We start from the raw sequence: 24,634 nt of genomic DNA, 5'->3' as shown, positions 1-24,634 counted from the left end.
GTAGTTACGAGAGATAAAGCGGCTGGAACATCACAGACTAGTGCGGAGAGGAGCATCAGACCACTCATCCGACTGAAGGCCACAACACTAAAGGTTTTAGTGAAAAAAAAAACTCTATACTTTTTGACATATATAGTCAAATTTTTGGCGTACTCGTATACGTACGAAAGCAATGAGCAAAGATGGTGTGCGTCAAAGCTTTTTTTTCCGAAATGACCACTTAGGATCAAGCTACAATTTCACTTTGTCCAGAGTTTCCCCTCTTTCCAACACTTCCATACGCTCACGATACTGTTGCTTTTGTTCTTCCCGCCTTTGTAGTTCTTTACTCTTACAAACTGTGTATTTTGCTTCGAAGCAAGTCCCGCTCTAACATGAGGGCTTCTGGGATGTCAGGGCGTTTCAAGGTCTTTCCGACCTCCTTTAATCCACACAGTGGCGGTTTTTTTTATTTCAGAGGTAATCAGCCAGTCGCAGAAACCGTAATTTACTGCAGATCTAGATTTCGACTGTAATGCAGTCTTCATCAGTGCATTACCAGAAGAGTCATATTGGTGTATGTATGTAATGCTCTGACATCGTTTTGTCTATGTGACTCTTCTGGTAATGCACACACGAAGAGTATGTTATAGTCTAAATCCAGATCTACAATAAATTACTGATTCTGAGACTGACTGCCATCCTCCTTTACATTTGAATATTCAACGATCTCTGTGCACCACCGTATCCAATGGATTCCAATTTAGTTATAACCAAATACTCGTTTGACTAGTCCATTTTCGTCTATTCTGTACAGGAGTGGACGAATGTCTTGATTGCGGCAGTAGTGACCGTCTAATTAGCAATGTGCTAGTACAGAAACTTTAAGAAAAAAAAATCCAGAAACTGGCGTCTCACTACATCTCAACTGTCTGACAACTTCTACACTTACACTAACTTCTTTTTACAGGAAACTGACGCGAGAATTTGGGTACCGCGAGTTCTACGCTTGTCGACTCCGAAAGTCCTTTCTGAGAATCACGAAACTTAAAAGAGACGAGACATGGGCTTCCTATGCTGACACGGAGAGTAAACCAGAGAATGGTGTGATTTTATATAGCTTCGGAAAAGCAAACCTCACGCTCTTCTCTTTGAAGACTTTATGGAACGTGCGCGAACACCAGTTATGAAGGCTACTATGAGACATTAAAGAACTTAGAAAAGTCAAAATAAGCAACGCAGTTTCTTTGTACTACCGATGACGTGTTCTTTTAATGAGAGGCCAAATACATCCTGGCAAAAAAGAATTATTTTAAGTTCAAATGGGACGTTTTCGAAAATCCACTCTATAGTCGAGATTTGGCTCCATGGGACTCCCACCTCCACGTGCTCGTGAGAAAGTGGTTTGGCTCCTATCGCTTCGTCTGCGACGAAGAACGGAAGACGTTGCCACGGGCTGTTAGGAATTTCACACGGTAGAACTTTATGCAGAAGGAGCTTGTCAAATCGTTATGAGATAAGGTACGGCCTTAAACCTGAATGACAAAGTAGAGAAGTAATAAAATTAACTATTTCTGTATTTCAATTATGTCATAAGAAGTTACTTTCTGGACGACTCTCGTGATGAACAACTCCAAAGCTCCAGTGACTCTCAGACGCCCACCCGATACACGCTCCTACCACATCACTCAGGTTGCACACTCTCACTCGTGTCTGCAACACCCTGCAGACATAGGTTTTGAGTTACCGTTACCGTGTGTTCTTTCCACGAAAGTGAAGAGCCAGCCAAGACGACGTTGCAAACTAGTGTACGTCTCAAAAATGAATCGTTATCGCAGCACAGCGTCGCTACGTTTGAAATTAGTTTGCGTAGAATATTTCCAAAGCCTCATCTCAGTCGTCTCCACTAGACGTGGTCGTTAACGCACATCAGTAAAGAGTTGCTGGTTTGAAGTTCAGGTGTATAGCTGAGAAGTTTAACTCTCGCCCCCGCAGTGTCCCGAGCATCGGGTCGGCGTGATGCTATTGATGGTGATCCACCCGTTAAATGAGGAACGTTGAGCTCGCCGGCCCCCATGGTGCTTGCTACTGGAGAGTAGTAGTCATTCGGTTGCATCTGTTCCCTTTCTTACAGCTCCTACTTATTCATAATCAAAAATCCACACGCACAACCACGTATCTACACGAAGCAGATCCACATAGCAGATCCTACAGAGAAATGACAGATCACCTCCATCAGGACCTCGTCCGGGTTATTAATACGGGATTTCGTTCTTCTAGGAGTACGGCTATATCAACTTCGAGAAACTGAAGAAAAATCACATCCCAAACAGATCTTATTTACAATTTGAAATCAGACTCTAGCGAACTGGGACGAAACAAATTCTTAACCAACAATTTTTGTTAGTAGTTAAAGTTTAATGAAGGGAAGCCCTCAATCTCCAGTGGCCAACTGCTCCCTAAGGTGCCATCCTCAAACGTCCTATGATTTGATATTAAGAGAAAACGAATACTGAATTTCAAAATAACTTAGCGATATCGCTACCTAATTTTTCGGTACGCTACGAAAATAGGAGATAAAGGAATAAATACTCTACTTTCTACGATGTCAAAGAGGATTTAAATTCCTCAGACGACTCAAGGACCAAGCACTGTGGAGCGAAAGGGACTTCTAGGATGTCTGGAGGTCCTGTCGTTGATACAATTTTTTCCGCCTATTATTCATTGTGCACCTGAACTCCTGTTTAATTATCACACCGCCACTAACAGCTTGAACAGCGTAGTCTATGGACCGTATAACACACAACATTCCATATTAAAAGCGAATTAAGCTTTTACGACATGACTACTAAAGTGTGTATCTGAATTAGACGTAAATCTTGGAAAACAAAATACGACAGTACTGAAACAATTCTCACGCAAAATATGTACTTTCGGCAGAATACTGATAAGTAAGAATTCCTGAACGGACTTATTTCTTTACAGCATCTGTTCAAAACAAAAACACTCTGGTCACGGCAACAGTACGGTGATGTAGACGATCCCAAAAGACTAGTATATATATTTTCAGCTGCTGCTAAAATCCAGGCGAGCGTGTCCATGCGATCGTCAAGTGAATATCGTTATGTACATTCTTCACATTATCGACGTCTTAGTTCACTGGTATCGTGACTGCAAACAGAGCCGACCACGAAAAATGAGCACTGCGGCTGATCTGTCTTTGCACAAGTGGTATATCAAGAGTTCAAGCCTGGGAGCTAAGAGCTAATAGGAGTATTGAAGCTAGTTGTTGACAATGAGCACCCTGAGTCAGCGGATAAGTTTCCGTCGGAAACTCGACTCTCGTCCGGTGTAGACCGATATACCTAAAGGTTACTAGCGTAAAAAATTTAACCAAAAGCAACTGCTCGGCAAGGATCCACTGGAGACCACTGGTTCCTAATATCAAAGCACTCAGCAAACAGGCCTTAACAGTCCGTGTAACTTTGTTGACAGAGTAAACAGCTTAAGCTGCGTATCAACAACACGTCATCCTACACTACACTGTTCCCGGATGGCACAACTGTCACACTTGTTAAACGGAATACCTATGTACTAAATGCAGCTGCGAAGGCAATAGTGCGTCACCTAAAACAGAGCTATAGTTAAATAGTATACAAAATTTCGATGCAAGACAGTTAAAAATTACTATTTACGAAAGAGATGGAAGAAAAGCTCTTAAATTTTTATTATTCTAATAGGATAAGATGATCTCTCAAATATCGTATCATGGTTCCCTAAATCCCACAACAATGAATATTTCTAGTTCAAAAACTGCTCAACGCAGTATGAGGTGTTCACACACAATACATTCGAATATAACTATCCGAAATCGGACTTTCTGCCTTCACCCAACACAAAACACACATACGAAATCATGTATCACTAATTTCTGCTCCAAAAGGCGTGCTATAAATACTACTCTGCTTTCTTTTTCAATGGGATTCAACTAAAATGAGCAATACAATTGACAAACAGTACGTCTCATGAATTTAATGCCTGCCTTGTGCCATAGCTTCCCCACGACAGCCATTCATCACAACACTTTAGTCCGTTTCACTGTAACTTTTTTCAGAAGATCAGACAAGCATAGAAAAACCTGAACGATTCATAGTAATTTTTATAAAGAACCATCTCAGTAGTAACGAACGTCAGCACGTTGCATTTTAATAATGTTATAGTGAAGATCCTAGAAATCCTGTCAGCACATATTGTGTTGAACCGTTCAGCTGCCACAGATGTTGCGTGGCGGCGCTCCAGAAAGTAAAATAAGTAAGAAATTCTCAGAGCAAATGCAGCGCTAGATAAGTATAATGTGATCAATATGTATTTTAGTTTCGAGAGACATTATGATATTCCACACATAGCGTCCACGCGTACCATTGTTTTTGTTCTGTTATTCTCTTGTCATTTGTCCTTACTCGTATCCAGTGAATATTTACCAGTTAGAAATGCGGGAAAATAGCTGTTCCCGACAAAGCTCGCCAAGGGAAGTACGTAATTTTTTCGCCCCACGATCACGCTATCGACATGACAGATTAATCCCACGCCGTTGAATTCCATAAAGTAAGGGGGCGCTAAAAACTACGCCGCTGCGAATGAGTACCAGTTATACTTCAGGGCTACGAAAGAAACGCACGATTTCCTGTTACTGATGTGGATGGTTACCACCACACTGTCACCGGACAGCAGTTGCCGTTTGCACCGAAAATTAACTACTCGAGAAACTCCCGGTGTTGACAGAGGGCTACCAAGAGTTTGAACCGAATTGTAAAGAAGGCACTCTAGATTGGGAGAAAGTACTACAAACAACTGAATTCAAACGTCAACAATTGCCGATTCCACATAAAATTTAGGAAGATCAAGGGAACAGGTTCACACTCCTGCGTGGCATTCCATATAGCCAGACGTTGTCTGGCGACTCAGTCATGTGTTACTGTTAAAAAGAAAAGAGTATACGAAAAAGACTTCGTTGGCTAATATCACCATCGATGGCGGCTCAGAGCAGGAAAATGCTTTTAACGTTTAACAGTAGTACAGCAGGAGAATTTTTTGTGGTATATAGTTCTCATATCAATGTCTCCTTCAACGTACAGTTTACAATGATAAGTAAACGAGCAGCGTACGCATTTACCTGTGGGTCTATCACGGCACGCTTCCAGACGCGACTGGAGGTTACTCCTCAAGACAAGTGGCCAGCAGTAGCGCAGCTGGGTGGGAGGAAGCCCCACTGCGGATTTCCGAGTCCCCCACAAAATCGACTTCCAAGACGGGCGCCACCTTGCGGCAGTAAGCACAACACTACCCACCGAGAAGCCTCTCTCACGCCTCCTGTGGTCAGTCTGCGTATTACTTTAGCAGTGCAGAATATTATGATAAATCTTTTTACTTCGGGCACTGCAGACGTACCAACACTAATGAGACAGGAATCTCTCGCCGCAGTGGCAAGGCCAGCGAGTACCCACTGGAAAAGAACAATACGCTAACCTCAATGGCGTTGATTAACGAGAACGGTGAACTCTTTGGGTAAGTACATCTTCACTACTATTCATAATTTCGCTCTTAATTATACCGTGCAGCATTTAAAAGCTAGATATAACATTCATTATAAAAACACTGTACATAATCCAAGGCAATACTTCAACAATATGAAAAATATTAAGTCAACCAAGACGTTTCTCGTAATTATCTCGTAATCAATAACAGACGAAGCATAACGTAAATTTAGGGGGTACAAATGGAAGATAAATAGATGAAGGCTTTTGCCAGTAGCACTGTGTCCGCCAGCCATCTCTACGCGAGTGAAATGAATGCTATTTTCGCTTCGTGAGAGAAACTATTGGCACGAATGCGCTACGCTTGATACGTCTTAGACCTCATATATAAAAGGGTGGAATGAAATATCATTCTGCGCAATCAAATGTGAATGTAAGGGAATACTCGGGAACTGTAAAACGGAATACTTGGACTAAAGATATAGTATTTCTCTTGAGTGACGTCAGACAACCTGTATTTGAAGAAGACAGGGACAATTTGGCTCCCACCACCGTTCATTTAGCGTAGAGATTAAGATAATAAGAAAAATTAAAATACATACAGAGGCATACAGGCCGTGATTTTTCACTAGCAAATTCCGCGAATGGTATAGGAAAGAAAATCGACAATGTTGGTGCAATGTATCTTCTGCATGAACTTCACAATAGTTTTCCGGGTTTATATGAAAGAGTAGATGTCCATCAGACAGGAAAGAACTACATAATGATCAGTTAAATGACATGAGCTGCGAAGACCACTATAAGACCAATAACTTGATATTGGAGAACCTGTGATCCTGGGGTTCACTGCTTTTGCAATATAGGTTTCACAAACTGCAGAGCATGTATTTTACTGAGACTTTGTGCACGCCAGCTATCTTGTAAGTTTACTTTATAAGACATTACAAGCACTTAATGCCAGTGACAGAAACATCGCAAGAAAGACATTTGAATTAAATGACTTTGCCGTTATTACGACTTTGGCGCTTCCTCGAAGATCTAAAAACGTGTACACCACGAAGTAGTTCGTATTTCAGTTAAGTAATCGGAAAAACGTGATCTTTTCTCATGTGATAATTGCTGCTCTGTACTTACTTCGATCTATGTTTTCTTCGTCCTGTCATTCTAAACTGAGGATGTCCACGATATTATCACCGTACACCAGAAAGGAAGTTTTAAGGTTCGGTGAGAAACCCGTACTTTTCAGGTCATGACATCGTCAAACCTTCATTAAGGAGAACAGCTTCGCTCGAGGCGCTGAGCCGGTAGATCGATATGTACATCGTTGTCATCTCCCAGATTAAAACAGTGCTGTTACGCAAAACTGTACTCGGCCATCAGCTGACTTACCGTTTTACGCAACACACTTCACCCTTGCAGCTTTGTGCTATCCCATCTCTCTTCGACACTAGAGGGTCGACGTAATCTCTCTTCTAAAAGACTTGTAGCAACTGTGTAGCCTTTTGCAATATTTTCCCTTCACGTTTCCTAGAAACAATGGACTGCTAAAACTTCTTTGAGAAACCACTAACACTACCAACACTAGTACTCTTTCCTTAACAGGCAATACCCACAATGCTGCCGCGCTAAAAGAAGTGGAACGAAGAGTAAAGGCATGAACCGAGCGAGGTGGCGCAGTGGTTAGCACACTGGACTCGCATTCGGATGGACGACGGTTCAATCCCGCGTCCGGCCATCCTGATTTAGGTTTTCCGTGATTTCCCTAAATCGCTCCAGGCAAATACCGGGATGGTTCCTTTGAAAGGGCACGGCCGACTTCCTTCCCCATCCTTCCCTAACCCTATGAGACCGATAACCTCGCTGTTTGGTCTCTTCCCCCAAACAACCAACCAACCAACCAACCAAGTAAAGGCATGAAACCTGATGATTCATTTTTGTAGTAACTTTAAAATAATCATCTGGAGGGGAAAATCAGAATTTTGCTTTGTCACAGTTTCGTAATTTCAGCACCTACGTCTGTATTGTAATGGATTTTCAGTGTATTTCTAATCTGCTTCACAAAAAACTTTGTGTGTGACTAAGAAGAGCACTAGGAAGCTGCAGCAGGTCTAACATACGATCTAGCGTCTTGAAAACAAAACCACAAAACAGACCAAGAGGACGTTCGAAGTTTTAAATGTCTCCTGCGTAGGCTTTATTCAAATGGTCTAAGAGATCTTGCATTTGGAAAAATTGCAGAGGATATTGCACGAGCCCTGTGACTTCCACTGTGGCCGGTTGTGTCAGCTGTCGCTTGCAGCTGCGACGCGATAACGTCGTCGCTTCCTCTGAGCCTTCTGGGTTTCGCAGTCGGAAGTTGTGTAACGCCGACTCGCCACATGGACATCCAGTACGTCAGTACCGAGCCTTTAGGAGCTCTGAGCGTGTCATTCATTCCTACCGGTCTTTCAGTTCCGTTCCCTCTCTGCAAGGTTACCGCACACCGAAGCCAAACGATGGCAACTACAAAAAGGCAGTAGAGAGCTCAACAATAATGTAACGTTATTTTTGTTTATTGGTTTCCGGCCTTTACGCCATATAAGATTTTTCCACGTAGACATTTACAGGAAACAGACACAGAGAACAACAAGCTTAATTAAGGTACTGACCAGGTCATGTAATAGCAACGAGTGTGTAGATTGAAGTTTTATGACAGTAACAGAATAATTATTATTAACGTACACATCATAAACACTACAATCATAATTTTTCTGTCATCTATTTTACATAATTTTCTATGTACATATATAGATAATTTTTTTCGTCAACTTGCGCAAAATATATAAATTATTTTTGTTGAGGCATTTGTTGCTAGTTAATAGATACCAACCACCCGTGATCTCAGGAGACTGCTGTTGAACACAGAGAAAGGAATATTTTTCTGAATAAGATTCTTCATTAGTTGTTGAATTCTTAAAGGGGGCAAACAAATACGAGGTGATTCACATCGACACTTCATTTCCGCACTCTTAAGAAGCTATCTCATGAAGACCAAACCGGTACAAACGCCTTGTCTTATCCTGCATCTGCTGCCGTAGCTGATTTTGTGGAAACAAGGTTCGGCCGGTATTTTTCCTGTAACTGATGCGTAGTGATAGTCTTCTTAAAGGAATTTGATGTTGGATTTGACAATGTTATGAAGCTATGTGTGGGAGAATATTATATTTGAATGCGTCGATGATGATGTTGCCTCCTTCACAAGTACATCAAAGTCTTCACTATGTCAGACTCCGCACTGACCTTTCATCCACGTAATCTGTTAGAGTCTCCCTATCTGTTACACTGAAAGCACCGTTTTATTGTGCCGATGGCATAATTATTACAAGATGTTGTTCCCCAGTTTCTTGTAATCACTGACTTTAAAAAGGACTTAGGATCAGTGACTACCAACATTTTGTTAGGTGTTGTATGCATAGCGTACTTTAATGTTCCAAGGACAGCGATTGGTTCCACAGTAAAAATTCAATTGTCTTCTAGTAACTGATGTTTTCTATACTTTCATTGCAGTGGGCACTAAAATGTGCAATGTACATAGTTGTTTAAGGCTTTCTTTGAACCACATGTATACACGAAGAAAGAATCTCGCCATTTATTGAATATCTCCCAATACTTTTTTGAGTAAATATTGACATTTTCCTTCTCTGGAGTGATAGATTTAAAGGTAACCGGTACATTGTAGCAGAATAAGCATATTCATAGACTGGACACTTGTTGTTGATAATAACCTTCAATTGTAAATAATTCGACAACGTGTAACTATGTAACGTGGTGGAAGAAACGATTACTGATACATGTGTCTCGAACTTATAGGCTCAAAATTACAGAGGGTAGACGATAGTAAACTGAATATTTTGAGATATCACCCGTCCGAAATGAATCTTTCAAACGTCTCCCCCAACGAACAAATCCTTGCATCATAGACGTTTGTGCCGATGACTGAGAAACAATACATAATCGTTTAGTGTGGCCACAGTGTGGGTTACCACTGTTTACAGCCCACAACTGGTTGCCGAAAATTTATCATTACTTGCAGATACGAATTTAATATATGGTCTGTAGGATAAATTGCGCGGAGAGCTAAATAAATGTGCACGGAATGTTTGGCAACAGGAGTAACCCTAAATGGAAGAACTTTGTCGCTGTGGAAAGAAGCGCAAGAAAACTGCGTCGTTCTGGGCACAGGAAGCTGGCCAGGTTCTCGACAAAGAACTGTTACCACAGTCGAACTTGAGGTGTTGGATCGTGTGGGAGAAATAGTCCACCAACAGCTACCCATTAACTTGCCTTTGAAACGCACACTTCGAAGAATGAGGTGGAGCATTAACTACACATGCTATCATTAATAGCAAATAGTTTACGTTGCAAAGGAAGCACAGAGTGGCAGTCATGCCTCTGAACAGTTGCGATGAATTTAAAACGTTGCTACGAGGTGCGAGTTCTTTACGCCATTAAAATCCAAATATTCGTTTCCGACCACTGGCTCCTTATCTAAGTACTCACTTTAGGATCCTTTAATATAAGTAAAATTTTCAAACAAAGTACGAGAAGTATTATAACCTCATGATGGCAGAAGCCAAAAGGTCTTTAAATAACGGCATATTACGCGATCGCCTACTCATTTACGAAATTGCTTTCCTCTATTAATAATATGTTCAAATGTGCGTGAATTCCTCAGGGACCAAACTGCTAAGGTCATCGGTCCCTAGACTCACACACTACTTAAACTACCTTATGCTAACACACACACACACACACACACACACACACACACACACACACACACACACACACACACACACACGCGCGCGCGCCTGAAGATACTGTCTCTAGTGCTAGTCCTTGTTTAAATCCTAGCGACACAGAACAGTAACAACGGCAGCAGAGGAGTCCAAACAAAATTGTGCAGCCCATACTCACTTCTTCAAGGGATATACTATTTTGTTTTTCTTCTAGTCCCGTTGTCACAGTCGTGTGTCTCAAGGATTTAAACACGGACCAAGACTACAGACATGTACTTTCAACGAGACACAAAATTAATTACTTATGTTTTCCGATGTGATAATTAAAACTTTATGACCACCTGTAGCTATATGCCTCTAATTTTTTTTTTTTTTTTTTTTTTTTTTGCAAACGATTTCGTCATATTCTTAAGTGGATGTCTAGTCTTACGAAAGGTTTAGTCACTGGTATTTCACGATCTGACTAAAGACGAAACTTTGAAAATCCCCAAAGTGTCGGAGGCTTGAACCGATATACTTTCATAGCACGCAGTTAAGAACATGAAAAACCTTCGATCACCAATATGTCGTTTCCCGTCGTTTTATGATAACAACTCATACCAAAAACAACGCGTTTTTCGAGTGACCGTCGATTTGGCGATGCTTTGAAACAGCAAATATTCATACCAAGCACGTTAAGCTAAAAAAAATGAAATACAGGCTAAAACTGCAAACGACGGAATCCAGCATGGTGTCGTTCAGGTTCTGTTTTGTCACGAAGAAATCCATCTTACCAATGAAGACTGTAAACGAATTAGCGATTATATATGGCACTTATTAATAAAATTTCAGTCTAGATAGCACTAACAGTATAGCTTTCTGCCATCATATGATCTGTTGAAACAAAATGGAAAAAAATACTAACCTAACATAATAGTTACAATATAGCTGAAGGCCAAGTCTATTGAGAAAATGAGGCAATACATAATAACGACAACACGGTTTCGCGTACACCGGCCATTAGCGACACCGAGACTGCATCCCCCTCCTACATCCCACACCCAAGCATATCCACAGGAAAACGAAAGGTTCCGCACAGGACACGAGGCACTGCCAGCTGGACTGGCGTCTGAATGCGCTATCGACCATCGAAACTTCTAATTAAATGACTATCACGTCATTTAGCCACGTTTCACACTGCATTTGTCAGGTCTGACGGTCCAGCGGAAATCGAGACGTGGTGAGATCAGATCCCTGTCGGACCGCGGAAATTTTCAGTCTACCTTTAACCTAGCCTTCACCTAGCACCAATGTGCTCAGTCGCCAGAAACGACACGTGACTCAGAATCCAAGTTAACATGGAGGTCCCCTTTCACCGGTTGTCCAAGTTGTCCAAGTTGCCCAACTTGCGTCCAAATGAAAGACTTGCATTAGGCCACTGAGCGTAAGCAGTTATTATGCACAGTCTTATTCACTTTGTAATGCTGAAAGGGGGAAGCTAATAGTAGTGATACACATTTTAATCTTATTTTAAGTGCGTATATTTCGTTGTTACGTGTTGCATTATATCTTATGTTTCGCTGCTAGATATACACTTTCGCGAAGTGAATCCATATTAATTAAAGACCAAGCTATCATTTTAAACTGTTTAAACTATGACGCTGGACACACATCACTAAACTCTTCTACAGGCTACAGCTCGTGTCTACCTAAGTATAAAACGCCCTAGTTAGCTTTTTTTCATGTAACTGCGTGCACAAAGCATTTGGCGTTGATACTCTTATCAGGACACTCCTAATGGAATGTTATGGCCTTCCGCCGCCTCGTCTTTATTCTGTTAAGATTTCCTCAACAAACAAGGCCCCGGGAGTAGACAACGTTCCATTAGAACTACTGGCGGCCTTGGGAGAGCCAGTCATGACAAAACTCTACCATCTGGTGAGCAAGATGTATGAGACAGGCGAAGTACTCTCAGACTTCAGGAAGAATATAATAAGTCCAATCCCAAAGAAGGCAGGTGTTGAAAGATGTAAAAATTACCGAACTATCAGTTTAATAAGTAACAGCTGCAAAAAACAAAACACGAATTCTTTACAGACGAATGGAAAAACTGGTAGAAGCCGAGCTCTGGGAAGATCAGTTTGGATTCCGTAGAAATATGGGAACACGTGAGGCAATACTGACCCTACGACTTATCTTAGAAGAAAGATTAAGGAAAGGCAAACTTACGTTTCTAGCATTTGTAGACTTAGAGAAAGCTTTTGACAATGTTGATTGGAATACTCTCTTTCACATTCTGAAGGTGGCAGGGGTAAAATACAGGGAGCGAAAGGCTATTTACAATTTGTACAGAAACCAGACGGCAGTTATAAGAGTCGAGGGGCATGAAAGGGAAGCAGTGGTTGGGAAAGGAGTGAGACAGGGTTGTAGCCTCTCCCCGATGTTATTCAATCTGTATATTGAGCAAGCAGTAAAGGAAACAAAAGAAAACTTCGGAGTAGGTATTAAAATCCATGAAGAAGAAGTAAAAACTTGGAGGTTCGCCGATGACATTGCAATTCTGTCAGAGACAGCAAACGAGTTGGAGGAGCAGTTGAACGGAATGGACAGTGTCTTGAAAGGAGGATATAAGATGAACATCAAGTTAAAGTAGTAAATGAGTTTTGCTATTTGGGGAGCAAATGTAGGTACTGGGAGATGAAGAAGCTTGCACAGGATAGATTAGCATGGAGAGATGCATCAAACCAGTCTCAGGACTGAAGACCACAACAACGACAATAAGATTTTCTTAGAAGACGTGGCTTTCAGCCATATTGCACATAATATATGGTATCAGTGTACTGCCACTTTGTTTTAGAAGTCAAGATGACAGAAAGCCGAAACCGGCAATACCGTGAATTGTGTAACTGCGACCAAGGCTAACAATCATTAATGAACAGCCCTGTTGCATCTCTTTGACGACGTTCCTGTCGAAGCAGGAAATGTGCGACGGGTCTGGTGCTGCTGTACGGTGAAATCCACGCTGTGACGTGTCAAAACTCGGCCAGCTCCACGTCCACGCTCGCTTCCGCGCCCCGTGTGAGGGCGGCCTCAGCCGCCGGTTGCGCCCTTACCTTGGCGAGCAACGGCCTCCTGACGTCCACCAGCACCCACGCGGCGACCGCCTGCAGGCCCATGGTTCGATGCGGGCTCGTCTGGCAGCAGAGTTGGTGCAGAAGCGGACGGCCGGGCCGGACGCACGGTCGGCCAGCTCAGCCGGCGGCGTTCCGGCGGACGATGACCGCAGCTTCCGGCGGCCGGCAGATGGACGCCAGAGATAGCAGGTCGCCTCGACTCCGTGCCGCACCGCGCCGCGCAGGCGGCGTGGGCGTGGCGGCAGGATGGGCTGTTTAGGCGTCTGCCGAGAAGTGACACGTGGCGCGGGCGCCGAAGCGCCAAGTGGAGGCGCTAAATGGACGCTCGCGCTGCACCGCTGTTGTTGAGGAACGCGGCGTGGGGTGCCGCTAGTGCAGCGATACGAGAGCACCGATTGTACAGGAGGCTCAGGCCTCCTCACAAAGGTCGGCACCAGGTATGAGTATTAGGGACGCCACGAAAGTGTGAGGGCGACTAGCACGAAACTGCAACTCCAAGGCCGCAAGGGGAAGGCTAGCTCAAGAATAGCTCAATTACCTTTTTTTTTTTTAAAAAAAAAAAAGGTAATACGTATTCTGGCAACGGCCTTGCCGCAGTGGATACACCGGTTCCCGTCAGATCACCGAAGTTAAGCGCTGTCGGGCGTGGCCGGCACTTGGATGGCTGACCATCCAGCCGCCATGCGCTGTTGCCATTTTTCGGGGTGCACTCAGCCTCGTGATGCCAATTGAGGAGCTACTCGACCGACTTGTAGCGGCTGCGGTCACAGAAAACCATCGTAACGACCGGGAGAGCGGTGTGTTGACCCCACGCCCCTCTATCCGCATCCTCAATTGAGGATGACACGGCGATCGGATGGTCCCGGTGGGCCACGTGTGGCCTGAAGACCGACTGCTAATACGTATTCTGCCACCGTGTATTCACACGCTTCGTTCGTTCATCATAAACTGCTTTCCTCCTCCAGATTTCCGATAACTGCGCCTCCACACGACCTATCCCGAACGACAACCACCCCTCTCTTTCGGTGCACATGGAAGGGTGAACGTGAGTTTCACCGATAAAAATTCGGAAATAACAGATATATTCCCCGAGTTCTTTAGTATGAAGGTTATGTGGTCTCCGGGGGCTCGCTACAGAGTAAAAATTTACATATTTATTCAATTTGTTAGCCCAAAAAGCTCTGTTTCTGTGAAAATACACTCAACAGAGAGAAAATTTGAAATATGCTATCACCAAAACTTACAAAACACAAAGTAAAGCACCGATGAAAAAGTACTGTGATGTAGTTCCTGTCTCTACGGAAGCAGCTCACCATAGTTTCATGAAGCCGCTCTTCTGTTACACTCAGTGAACCCTTTACACGAGATGTTCGTTGGCCAAGTCTTCATCAGCAAACCTATCTACACTGCTGTGTATCACTGTTGACTTACAACTAACGCTGCCGGAAAGAAACCAGAGACGTACCGGAGTTGTACTGAATTGAAGCACGAGAGTCAAGAGTAAACTGGGCATTACTGACAACAGCAAGTACCGTAGATGAATGGAAGAACTTTGTTTCCGAGTAAGACACACATTCAAACCGTCTACATTAGCAATATTGTGCAGGTACTTTCAGTGCAGTACAGTACAGATTGAAATGTAAACAGAGCTAATACATCAGAGGAAACGCAATTGCTCTCTAACAATCGACCGGCGATCACTGGTTCTTTAAAGACAATTCGACTCTTAGAAAGCAATGGCATACCATCTCCCATAGAACTATGCCTACTGCAGTTATTACAGTTAGCAGCAGTAAATAGGTAGGAATACAGATTGACCGACTAATTTCTTCGTTTCTCGTGACTGCTACTTATATAGTAATGACATATCACATTTAAAGAACTGTTTATAATTTTATAACACCCACTTGGAATCACTGTATGCCTGGCCCAACTTGTTTACACCAATACGAAATAAGTAACTAGTAGCAATAGGCACTTGTCATGAATACCATGAAGGTTAAACAAGAATTCATTCATAGAGGAAGACTGCCAACAAAACAAATAAATGTTGTGCGCACCAAGTGCCGCTAGCGTATAAAATGTACACATGAAGTATTTACTTCTCTCTGTAAACCGCAGACAATGGTGACAACTGCCCCCAGGCGCCATTTAACAAGCATTCCAGGGAAGTAAGAGAGATCTTTCGGACATACAAAGCGAAGTTACGAATAGTGGTAGCCCCTTCCTGTTATGCAACATACAACACTCTCCCGTAACACGGGTGGTACATCTACGCAAGCTACCCTCCTAAATGCAGTATCATTATGATCATTCGCGTAGCCTTCACAAAAGCTACCAACAACATTGCCTTGCAGTCTATGAGATTTCTAAGTGCGTGTAGGGCGAGAGAGACGTCGGGTGAAAAAGATATCGGAAAACACTTATGTTTATGTGTGTCACATTCTACGAGGCAAACAAGCCTGTGATATTAGAGCTGCCTGTCTTCCTATACCATAAATGTACGTTGTTTTGATATGATTTACCACGCCTTAATTTGATTTCCAATGTAGGCTGTGCAATTATTTTGAAAGTAATCTCTTTTCTTAAATATAGTGCAGTTTCCTAGAAACTACGTTTGCCCTTTCGTTTAGATATAACTAAGGATCTGATACCAGTTCCCCCTCTTCTCATTTCAGAGGCTCACACGTCACTCAATGCCATTCTCAAACATTAGAGACTAATTTGTTTATTCTTATTAAATTTAAGTCGGTGAGCTATTTAGGACGCTGCAAATGGTCAGAATGTAACGATACTCATAAGCGTATCCTACACACTATATATAACCTGTAAAGTGATTCGTTTCGCATCATCCGGATGAAAATCGTGTAAATGATCTAGAGACCATGTAACAAATAACTGATAATAGTTTTAACTCCTTATATAAGGTCACAGAATCCTTAAATCTCATCTAGTGTACAATCATATGTTTCTTTACAGGGAGAGCTCTTTGTGTATCTTCGTCTTCTGCAAAATACAAAACGTTTCGCTCTTTTTTATCTTGGCTACTTCATTCCTGTACAGATACAGTATAGCTTATATTGGTTTTTAATACTATGTTTATTCTTGTTGATACTGCTCGCAAACAGAGTCATCTAAGTCCTAACTTAGAGGTTGGCTGGCATTCTTAGATTTCGTAGACAAGCAGCGTGTAACCTGCAAAGTAGCGATTAAAATTTTTATCACTACACTGGAGATGACGTGTTTTCAGCCCATAAAGTGTACCGAAGAATGCCGGCCACCTCTTAGGTTAAGACGTACATGAAAGCATTAAGGTGAGCAATATCAACAAAACTACGAGCAGTCACGCACATACAGGGTGGTTATGAATAACCTTTCGCTACCTGAGAGGGCCCCCAAGAAAAACGAGTGATCGGAGGATAACGAAACTTTGTGGAAACATTTGTGACATGTGGAAGAGAAGTAACCAATGAAATATTGAAAGAAACACATGTTACTTTCCACATGAGAGGTTAACATTTGTCAATTGCATACCACATTCAAGTTTCACCCTATAAACGTTGCCCCATGTGACGACAGTCAAACAGCACCAGGGATTGCTCTGCTGCTGCCGCCCAAAACATTACATCTACATGGTTACCCTGCAATTCACACTTAAGTGCCTGGCAGAGGGTTCATCGAAACATTTTCATACTACTTCTCTACCATTCTGCTCCCGAATGGCGCGTGGGAAAAAGGAACACCTAAATCTTTCCGTTCGAGCTCTGATTTCTCTTATTATGATGATCATTTCTCCCTACTTAGGTGGGTGTTAACAATATATTTTCGCATTCATAAGAGAAAGTTAGTGGTTGAAATTTCGTAAATAAATCTCTCCGCAAAGAAAACTGCCTTTGTTTCAGTGACTGCCACCCCAACTCGCGTATCATGTCAGTCACACTCTCACCCCTACTGCGCGATAACACGAAACGAGCTGCCCTTCTTTGCACTTTTTCGATGTCCTCCGTCAATCCTACCTGGTAAGGATCCCATACCGCGCAGCAATATTCCAGCAGAGGACGAACGAGTGTAATGTAGGCTGTCTCTTTAGTGGGTTTGTCGCATCTTCTAAGTGTTCTGCCAACAAAGCGCAGTCTTTGTTTCGCCTTCCCCACAATAATATCTAAGTGGTCTTTCCAATTTAAGTTGCTCGTAATTGTAATTCCTAGGTATTTAGTGCCAAAATTTATCCGATTTCTTTTAGTACCCGTGTGGATGACCTCGCACTTTTCTTTGTTTAGTGCCAATTGCCACTTTTCGCACCATACAGAAATTCTCTCTAGATCATTTTGTAATTTGAATTGATCGTCTGATGATTTTACTAGACGAAAAATTACAGTGTCGTCTGCAAACAATCTAAGGGGGCTCCTCAGATTATCACCTAGATCATTTATGTAAATCAGGAACAGCAGAGGGCCTATGACACTCAGATGGGATGCTGGCTACCTCCCTCGCTATGCTCACGCACTGCTTGAAGACCCCATAGTGCGTCCAGCATTCTCAGCCATGGGAACAGTACCTTCAGCAACTGATCATCGGCCCCTCGCAAGAACAATTCTCAAACAGCCAGTGAAATAGCACTTCCAAATCATGTTCTTCAAACCCAGTGCGGAAAGTCTACTTCGTACTCCTTTAAAGCGTGATACTTACGAAGAGGGGCAGCACTGCTGCTGATGTTTTGATCAAAGCCCTCCTCACGTTATCCAGACCAGTGTTGACTAACTGACGCTGTAATTCAGAGTCATGTTTGTGTTTCAACCCTACGTCGCCCTAGGAGTACCGGCGCCTACTGGCAACTCATGACACTAATACTACTTAAAACGCAAATCCTGCAGCGCATAGTCTGATCGTCATTCAGGTACCAATACTGTAAATACACTGCTGGCCACCGTAAATGAAACACCAAGAAATACAAGAGGTAGCACAACAAAATTTATTTTGTAGATAACATGTTGACCAAGTATCAAATGATTACGTTTACAGACGTCTGTGACATGTGGTTCCTGCCAGAATCAGTAGCCAGAGTAGCCGCCATTGTTGGAGATCACCGCTGCCACACGTCTCGGCATTGAGTCAAAGAGACGTTGGATGTGTTCCTGGGGTACAGCAGCCCAAGCAGCTTCCACACGTTGCCAAAGATCATCTGGTGTGGCAGCTGGGGATGTAATCTGGGTCACTGGTTGAGCAACCATGGACCACATGTTTTCTATCGGCGAAAGATCCGGAGAGCGAGCCGGCCAGGGAAGCAATTCAATCTGGTCATTGACGAAGAACCTTTGGACAATGCGTGCCACGTGTGGTCGCGTATTATCCTGTTGAGATATGCCTGTGGCCGAGCCCTGAAGGTAAGGAAGGACAACTGGCTCCAGCACCTCGGATATGTAGCGCCGGCTATTTAAAGTACCGGCAATGCGTACTAGAGGTGTGCGAGAGTAATATCCAATACCGCCCCATACCATAATACCCGGTGCAAGACCAGTGTGGCGGTGCATAATGCAGCTGTCCAGCATCCTCTCTCCACGGTGTCTCCACACTCGAATCCGACCATCGTGGTGCTGCAGACAGAAGCGTGCCTCGTCAGTAAAGACAACGTCATTCCATGCTGCCGTCCACATCCGTCTGTCATCACACCATTGGCGACGGAGACGTCTGTGGTTCTGCGTCAATGGTAGACGAAGCAATGGACGTCTTGCGGACAGACCACTCTGCTGTAAACGGCGTCGAATGGTACGCGCAGACACTGGGTGATGCGTTACAGACGCAATGTGCTGTGCTATGGTTCGGGATGTCACTGAGCGATCCGTCACTGCCATGCGCACAATTTGCCTATCGGCACGTGCAGTGGTGCACCGAGGTGAATGCGATCGACCACGTCGGTCCGTCGTACCCTCCTGCATCCAACGGTCACATATCCGCATTACAGTTGTTTGGTTTCGTCCAACACGACTAGCGATTTCTCTGTATGATAATGCACAATCTCGGTAAGCCACTATCCTTCCTCTGTCGAACTCGGATACTTGATCAAAAGATGTTCGCTGTTGTCTACGAGGCATAACTGATCGTCTTGTGAAACAACCACAAGGTAAACACACGTGCCGAACGTACACTCGTCGAAATCGCCAAGCCTTAAATGGCGCTATGAGGTGGCGCCACAGGCGCGCGTGATGTGCGTCTGCGTTGAAATTCTAATCAGTTGCATATCTCATCGCTGCAAACTCATGGTGTAAATTTCACTTGATTCGGATGCTTCCTTCAGGGTGTTGCATTTACGGTGGCCAGCAGTGTAGTTTTCCGTCTACACTGGCTCAAGAAGCGAAGGTTTCATTATAATCAACCTGTATTACATCAGACCTTGACGGCTAGCAGGTGGCTCTATACAGGAGATCGATTGGTCCCTCCCACGTTAATCGCTGCTTCACTGCAAGGCCTGGCAGCACGTATAATGGGAAATAAAAAATGTAATGGAATTACATTTTACGTTAAAACTCTGAGATAGTACTATGAGAAGTAATGCCTAACTTTAAATTAGCAGCTCAAGAACTGCAACTTATATACTGCCCTTGCAGTTTGCTTTCACTTTCACTTTCTTGAACGGTTACTTTACTGAAGAACAGTAAAGTGTTCTCATACTGTTAACTATCTAATTTGAGTCTCTAAGTAGAATTGCCCTCTTTCCAGATTCTTAGAAGTCATTTATGTACAAGATGTATTAATGAAGTTTTAATTATCACGTCGGAGAAATACATTTATGTAATTTATTTCTTGTTTGTTTGCAGTTACATGTCTGCAGTTCTAGCACGTATTGAAATCACCGTGCCAAAGTACAGTAGGCAGAGCTAGAAGCGCCAAAACATGACGTCGCAACTTATCTCCGCTTTAACAATGCGTGACGCCATTTTGTTTTGGTTCCTCTAGTCCGTGCTACGGTACAGTGGGGCGGGGTTTTAATTGTGTATAAGGACTGCAGACATCTAACTGCAAACAAATAATAAAAATTACGAATCTGTATTGTTGTGAGTTGGTAATCAAAACTTTAACGCTAACCCTCGTATATACGAAATAGCGATGCGGGCATCACATCCCTGCATGATTCCCTAGGGTGTAGGCTGATCAGAAAATAGATTCTTCTTTGTTTTCACTTCCTTGTTAATTCACTTGAGTTTGTGCAAAACAATGTCATGAGAAGTAATGTGTTTCTATATCCAACAGTACTGCGTTCAAGTTATTTTAATTGTGTCTCCGACTCACCTTTAAGATGGTTGTACAATTGTCGGCCGAAATATCACAAGAAAAGATAATGCCCACGATGTATATCCAAAAGATGATGGAATATCAAGAGATGCGAACTAAATCGGTAAATCAGTTATTGTATTAGCAAATGATTAGGTAAGAGTTATTTGTAAAATCAAGTGTCCCAGACAGCCCTTGAACAAAATTTACATTATTTGCTCAGACTCACCACCACTCATGATAAATTTCGCACGAGCTACGCAAATACTCCTTAAGTGGAAACTGATTATGAACATGTGCAAAGACACCTCGTTTTCAGTCTGAGTGAAATACATTTTTACATATTTCCATGTCAAAGAGATATGTGCACAAGGTAGCAGATAATGGATTTTGGGAATAGTGTTGCAAATTATTGTTAATTTCCTGCAGAGTAAACGCGCCTTCACAACAATTTAATAACCATGTCAACTTTCTGTTACCGTTTGCAGGAACAAAAAGACGGGAGATAGAGTAAAATTCTAGCTTATATGAAAGAGGTCATCATTTTAGATATGAGGAGGTAATCTAATAGATTACGGCAGTCGTGAACTGATCTGATTGTTTCCTGCCGACACTCTTCTAGCGTATGAAATTAGGTTTATAATCAGAATTAAGTAAATAATCCGTAACAAACAACATAATTACTGAAACTTTGCAAAAAAAGCAACCGACAGAAATCCGCAAGCACGCTAAGGTCTGCACTCCAGGTGTAAAGTTATTCCTCTTGGTTTGTCCAGAGATTATTGCGGCAACCTCTTTTCAATATTATCGCCCACAATTTCTTGCTATGAATACGATAAGTTTCTTTTTTCCTCCGATATCTGTGTTAGTTACTAATGTCTTCAAGTGGAGTAGACGACTTTAGCTGTTCGGAAATTACAAATTTTAATAATAATAATAAATTATATTATCATCATATGGCATTACAAAAATTATGTATTTGCAGGTTAATGTTTAAACTAATCAACCAGATAGCAGCACTCCTTGTCACTTCATGCCTGTCTTTCAGACCAAGACCACCAGTGCAATTATGGAGTGGACGATTATCCACAATGTGTGTACTGTCTGTTCCTCCGCATAACAGACATACACAGCCCTTTCACAATAACCTCACGTCTTCACGACGTGGCCATATCACGCTCGTCACATTCGGATGTGGTTTAGTGCCGAGCATTCGCGACGGGGAGTCAAACCCTGAAACATTCCTCGTCGGGTCTTGAATGAGGTGGGCATTCTGGGGTGTACATTTGTTCCAGTGTTCTTTCCAATCTCTCTAACAACCGAAACGTCTGTATACGGAAGATCAACCCAAAGCTCTTCGTATGTCTTCAGAAATATAGTTAGAGATTCTTAGCCGGCCGCAGTGGACGAGCGGTTCTAGGCGCTTCAGTCCGGAACCGCGCTGCTGATACGGACGCAGGTTCGAATCCTGCCTCGGGTATTGATGTGTGTGATGTTCTTAGGTTAGTTAGGTTTAAGTAGTTCTAAGTCTAGGGGACTGATGACCTCCGATGTTAGAGCCATTTTTTGAGATACTTAGAAAAGAGTTTTTAGGAACTCTTGTCGTCTTAAGAGCTTGCGCGTAGGCTTTACTTGCGAGATCCAGATGAGCAATATTCGACAGGAGAGGCAAGAAGTGAATTGGAGTACATGACATTGCCAATAATGGTCCTCCTGGCCTCATTCAGACGTACATCTATCTTAGATGTAGGTGCGCTGTTTACCAAAGCAGGGCACAATGTGTAGCAGCTAATTCCATAAATGAAATAGCACCATTGCGTGGCGTATCTGCACTTGCTTCTCAATTATTCCCGGGAGTAGTTTTAATCTAGAGTCAAGTTTCTTTACTAGGTTCGTGTGGTGCCGCTAAAATGTCAGTGTCCGATCGATGGTTACTGATTGAAATTTATGCCGATGATAAGTGTATAAAGTACGAATCTTCATGACGCTTTTCACAATGATACGCTTGTCTCTAAGGAGGTAGCAGCGCCAGAATATTTGTTGCGAATTGCAGGAAGACCGGCAGATTATCGACGATGGTGTAGTGACTGGCGGGTTGACCCGAACGTAAGAATATTTAACGTGTTATGCATAAATATACGAAAAGATCCATTACTGTTCGATTACGATATTGATGAAAATCGGTGTAAACAGTAACTAACTCATGACGTCTATGAGTAAGTGGAATAGCCGCATAGAAAAAAAAAGTTGTAGGAAAAGCAGTTGAGAGGCTGTGAGTAATTACAAGAATCTTAAGGGAAACGTAACTGATCCGCTAAAGAAGTGGATTACAAGACAGTTGCTCATCCCTGTTCGTCAATATGGAACCCTTACATAGTATGATTAACAGAAGAAAGAGACAAGATCCCACGAAGAGCGGCGTGTTTCATCACCGCCTCGTTTAAGGCCGAGGGCGTTGCGGAGATGCTCAAAAAACTTCAATGGCAGACGATACAAGAGTGTTGTTATGTTATCACGAATGTGTTTACTCTTCAAATTCTGAGAGCGTACTGTGACTTCTTATCTCGTGAAAATGATACATTGCTAGATTGCATTGTGCCTCAGATTACTAATTGTTCTGAGGTGCGATAAAGCACGAAGACTGCAGCAAGATGAAAATTATCGTGTATAGTCTGCAGTTAACATTTCCGACTGATTCTGACTCTGCGCGTTAGTGTCGCATTCTTTCCCGTTATCATGAAACCAGTGGAGAGATCGTTGTAGGAGACCAATAAGTTGGGGTGATGGTTGATCGTGTTAAAATGCGTCAGAATGCTATGAGATATGTCGCAGTGCACCACAAGAATAATCGGACTTCATATAATAAAGTAATTTAGACTTCAGGGAAGGAGTATATAGAGGGTCTATACAATGGCGATGTACTTGAGGGCAATGTTATGGAAATGGAAGAGGATGTAGATGAAGATGAAATGGGAGATAAGATACTGCGTGAAGAGAGAGAGAGAGAGAGAGAGAGAGAGAGAGAGAGAGAGAGAGAGAGAGAGAGCGCACTGAAAGACTGAAGTCGAAACAAGGCCCTGGGAGTAGACAACATTCCATTAGAACTACTGACACCCTTGGGAGAGCCAGTCCTGAGAAAACTCTACCATCTGATTAGCAAGATGTATGAGACATGCATAATATCCTCAGACTTCAAGAAGAATATAATAATTCCAATCCCAAAGAAAGCAGGTATTGACAGATGCGAAAATTACCGGACTATCAGTTTAAAAAGTCACAGCTGCAAAATACTAACACGAATTATTTACAGACGAATGGAAAAACTGGTAGAAGCCGACCTCGGGGATGATCAGTTTGGATTCAGTAGAAATGTTGGAACACGTGAGGCAATAGTGACCCTACGGCTTATCTCAGAAGCTAGATTAAGGAAAGGCAAACCTATGTTTCTAGCATTTGTAGACTTAGAGAAAGCTTTTGGCAATGTTGGCTGGAAACCTGTCCTTCAAATTCTGAAGATGGCAGGGGTAAAATACAGGGAGCGAAAGGCTATTTACAATTTGTACAGAAACCTGATGGCAGTTTTAAGAGTCGAGGGGCATGAAAGGGAAGCAATGGTTGGGAAGGGAGTGAGACAGGGTTGTAGCCTATCGCCGATGTTATTCAATCTGTATATTGAGCAAGCAGTAAAGGAAACAAAAGAAAAGTTCGGAGTAGGTATTAAAATGCGTGGAGAAGAAATAAAAACTTTGAGATTCGCCGATGACATTGTAATTCTGTCAGAGACAGCAAAGGACTTGGAAGAGCAGTTGAACGGAATGGACAGTGTCTTGAAAGGAGGATATAAGATGAACATCAACAAAAGCAAAACGAGGATAATGGAATGTAGTCAAATTAAATCGGGTGATGCTGAGGGGATTAGATTAGGAAATGAGACACTTAAAGTAGTAAAGGAGTTTTGCTA

General features: G+C 42.7%; 2 protein-coding genes and 1 pseudogene across 5 annotated transcripts in view; 2 read left to right on the top strand and 1 right to left on the bottom strand.

Moving 5' to 3' along the window:
* The window catches only part of LOC126253651 (transmembrane protein 47), a 387,066-nt gene that overhangs the window by 170,144 nt on the left and 192,288 nt on the right, over positions 1-24,634 (bottom strand). The window contains exon 1 of one of the 3 annotated variants that reach the window (XM_049955161.1): positions 13,384-13,482. The exons of the other annotated variants lie outside the window; for them this stretch is intronic. Coding sequence (XP_049811118.1) covers positions 13,384-13,446 — 63 coding nt within the window. The 5' untranslated portion in view covers positions 13,447-13,482. Of the gene's footprint in view, positions 1-13,383; positions 13,483-24,634 lie in introns of those variants that run through there. 3 annotated transcript variants of the gene reach the window in all.
* LOC126253648 (T-cell immunomodulatory protein) overlaps positions 5,319-24,634 on the top strand; it is a 443,932-nt gene continuing 424,616 nt past the window's right edge. The window contains exon 1 of one of the 2 annotated variants that reach the window (XM_049955152.1): positions 5,319-5,544. In XM_049955152.1, the coding sequence (XP_049811109.1) occupies positions 5,510-5,544 (35 nt within the window). In that variant the 5' untranslated portion in view covers positions 5,319-5,509. The remainder of the gene's footprint in view (positions 5,545-24,634) is intronic. The other variant, XM_049955155.1, reaches the window with a different exon arrangement.
* LOC126253775 (5S ribosomal RNA) lies at positions 13,983-14,099 on the top strand (annotated as a pseudogene).

Source organism: Schistocerca nitens, chromosome 4 (genome assembly GCF_023898315.1).
Source record: "Schistocerca nitens isolate TAMUIC-IGC-003100 chromosome 4, iqSchNite1.1, whole genome shotgun sequence".
NCBI lineage: Eukaryota > Metazoa > Arthropoda > Insecta > Orthoptera > Acrididae > Schistocerca > Schistocerca nitens.
Note: the sequence above shows the minus strand (reverse complement) of the source record. Positions and strands in the feature narration are given on the sequence as shown.